The sequence below is a fragment of the Erinaceus europaeus genome, chromosome 2, assembly GCF_950295315.1.
Source record: "Erinaceus europaeus chromosome 2, mEriEur2.1, whole genome shotgun sequence".
In the NCBI taxonomy this organism is placed as follows: Eukaryota; Metazoa; Chordata; class Mammalia; order Eulipotyphla; family Erinaceidae; genus Erinaceus; species Erinaceus europaeus.
The window spans coordinates 152,817,542-152,820,740 of NC_080163.1; the positions used below are offsets into that span (position 1 = coordinate 152,817,542).

General features: G+C 49.4%; 1 protein-coding gene across 1 annotated transcript; it reads left to right on the forward strand.

Annotated features, from left to right (window-relative positions):
- The first annotated feature begins 1,142 nt into the window (after window positions 1-1,142).
- On the forward strand, window positions 1,143-2,747 carry LOC103110907 (metallothionein-2-like). The gene is made up of 3 exons (XM_007520116.3): window positions 1,143-1,299; window positions 1,838-1,903; window positions 2,520-2,747. The coding sequence occupies exons 1-3, from the start codon at window positions 1,272-1,274 to the stop codon at window positions 2,609-2,611; spliced, it is 186 nt and encodes a 61-aa protein (XP_007520178.1). The 5' UTR covers window positions 1,143-1,271; the 3' UTR covers window positions 2,612-2,747.
- Window positions 2,748-3,199: the final 452 nt, after the last annotated feature.

Consider the following 3,199-nt stretch of genomic DNA (forward strand, 5'->3'; position numbering starts at 1 on the left):
GAGAGTCGAAGTTTCTTATTTTTTTTTACTTCTTTTCCTTTTTTTTTTTTTTTAAACCAGAGCACTGATCAGCTCTGGTTTATGGTGGTGTGGGGGATTGAACCAGGGACTTCCAAGCCTCAGACAGGACAGTCTGTTTGCATAGTCATTGTGCTATCTGCCCCCCCCCAAGGTTCTATGCCAGCACCTATTATTATGAAAATTGCTGTGAGGATGGTATCCAAAGCAAAAAGACTAAGGTGACTCTGGGTTGGAGGAAGGCATGGAGGAAGCTAGGAGCTAAAGGGCTCATCTTCCAGCCAGAGGAGGCAGCTCAGGCACAAAAGGCTCTGCCCCTCATTTTGCTCCTGTCAAACTGGCCACCAGGTTGGCACTACTGCCGGCTCCGGCCTCCAGGATTGTGCCCAGGCTGTGCCCAGGGTTGTGACTCTCTGGGTACACTCGAGCTCCCCATGCCGCACCTGCCAGAAGCCCATGTGCCAACTGGCAGTGGGTCCAGTGAAACCCTTCACCCTTTTCAGACATTTTGTTTGTTTATTTTTATTATTATTACTATTGAATACAGACAGAGAGAAATTGAGATGGGAGGGGGAGATAGAGGGTAGAGAGACAGAGACACCTGCAGCTCTACTTCACCACTTGTAAAGCTTTCCCTCTGTCTGTGGGGATCAGGGTTTTGAAACTGGGCCCTTGAATACTGTAATGTGAACACTTAGCCAGGTGCACCACCAGCTGCTACACCCCCACTCCTTTTCACACTTTGCACTGTCACAACTCCATGTCTCTTGCGGGAACTCAGACCATATGGTCTGTCCTGGGTTTCCTGGGGCCATTGTACAACCTCTCCTGAAACAACGTGTCACTTCTCAGAACAGTAATCCTGCAGAGGTTGAGAGTGGGGGCTCAGGATAACTGGGAAGTGACGGGCAGGGAGTCTGGGACACCCAGTACCTCACTGCACACAGCCCTGGGCGGGAAGGCACCACGTAAATGTCCCTGGTGCCCAGTGCACTGAGCCCCGCCTACTCACGGGAGAGTTTGCTCCCAGCCTGGCCCACTGCACTCAGCCCAGCAGAGGGCGTGACAGGCCTCTCTGACGCCACCGCCCAGGTGCAGGGCTGGGTGCACTGAGGGGCGGAGCCTTTGCACTCAGAACACCACCTTGGGCTATAAACACAGCCTGGGCCTCCCAGCCTCCAATAAGCTTCTTCTCCAAGTGCATCAAGTGCATCTTCTCTCCTTGCCTGGACATCAGCTCACCTCTGCTGGAAATGGACCCCAACTGCTCCTGCCCCACTGGTAAGAGACACCTGCTCTGGTCCTTAGGATGCCCCTTTCCAGGTGCAGATGGAAGGCCCCTAGGTTGAGAGAGAGAGAGAGAGAGAGAGAGAGAGAGAGAGAGAGAGTAGCTTTTACAGCGTGGGCTGAAGTGAACTCCTTTAGCTGGTGCAAAGCTTTCTTCCTGGCCATGTCCCAAGAGCATCTTCACTCTGTTGTGCCTCTATTGTGGAATTAAGGATGCTGGTTTATTCTCCAGGATGATTAAAAATCAGTTGAGGAGAAATGGGGGAGAACTGCTACCACTGAACTTAGAATTCTGTCAGAACATCTGAGCTGCAGGCACTGATAGGAAGGCATAATCTCTGTGGGTTGAAATATAAGGTGCTGTTCCTCACTCAGCCAGCCTGGGCAGAGTCTGGAGCCTGGGTCTGTTCTGGTGGGATGGGAACTCCTAGTGCTGAGCTTGACACGGGAAGTGCAGGCAGGTAAGTGGACAGACATACTGGTGTATCTCTCATCACACAGTTCACTCACAAACTTTGGCCTTTCCTTGCAGCTGACTCCTGCAGCTGTGCTGGCTCCTGCAAGTGCAAGGACTGCAAATGCACCTCCTGCAAGAAAAGTGAGTGCGGGGCCTTCCCTGGGGTCCTGGGGCTGGGCTGAGGCAGAGAGGGAGCCCTGAGCTCAGTAGCAGCAGTAAAGCCCAGTGCATAGCTCTTAGCATCCTGTTTCCTCTGCACCTGAGTCAGAAGCAGAGCTGAAAGTCCTAGAGTTGATGAAGTCCCAACCACTGAGAGAGTGGGGAAGCAGGCTGAGGATAGTGTTTAGACTTGTGTAAGAAATTAAACAAGGTCTCCTCCACCTGCCATCTTCAAAGTGCACATGAACTTGGTGACTATGAGTAGTTCACTGACCTGCTTGTGCATTCCTTTCATGTATAAACAACTGGAGTTTCCCTGGCCCCGGGGAAATAATCTGAGGACTCTTCCTCTGTTTTCCACAGTGATCTGTCACTGTATACCTATGATTTCTATACTCACTTGGGCTCAGATGGGACCAGGGCTGCCTTTTCCTGGTGGGAAGGCATCTTGAGAAAGATTTTGACCAGATCATGACATCCTAAACTCAGATTCTTCAGTGCTGGGGAAGAGTTTGTGTTGGGGTTGTTTTTGGGAATCAAAGTGCCTGACAATTGCTGTGTAGTTTCTCATTCTGTCATTCTGCCCTTTCTTCCCTAGGTTGCTGCTCCTGTTGTCCCGTGAGCTGTTCCAAGTGTGCTCAGGGCTGTGTGTGCAAGGGGGCATCTGACAAGTGCAGCTGCTGCTCCTAAGATTGGGGGACCCAGCTCCAAAATGCTAAGAGCATAGCATGTCCAAAACCAATTTTATGTAGCATCTAAACCTGACTCCTACATTTCTTTTTCTATAAAATATGTGATTAATAAAAACTTATTTTTTACTTCTGTATGGCTGTGTTGTTGTTGTTGTTTTGTTTTGTTTCTGTGTCTTGGAAACAAGGGCCACAGTGCCCATGGGGCTGGGTGAGGAATTGCACTGGACAGGGATTCTGGACACATTAGACTTTGTCATACTCTGTCATACCTGTCAGCAGACAGGTCTCATTCATTCTGAACCAGTGTGTCAGCAATAGTGGATGGGTGGTCCAGATGACGCTGGAGAGAAGCAGGTCCCCTCTAGTCCCATATTAATGGTTGATGGTATGGCAGTGTCTCTACCTTTTTCACTCTTTCTGTGGATTCTCTGCCAAATTATTGTCTTGATGAATATTAGACATTAATAATGTAAGGATGAAACTCAATTCACTATTTGTTTGGACTGTACACAGATCTTGCTGATAACACTTGTTAGAAGACTTTAGTCTGGCATATGTGATACTGGGAATTAAACTCTGGACCACA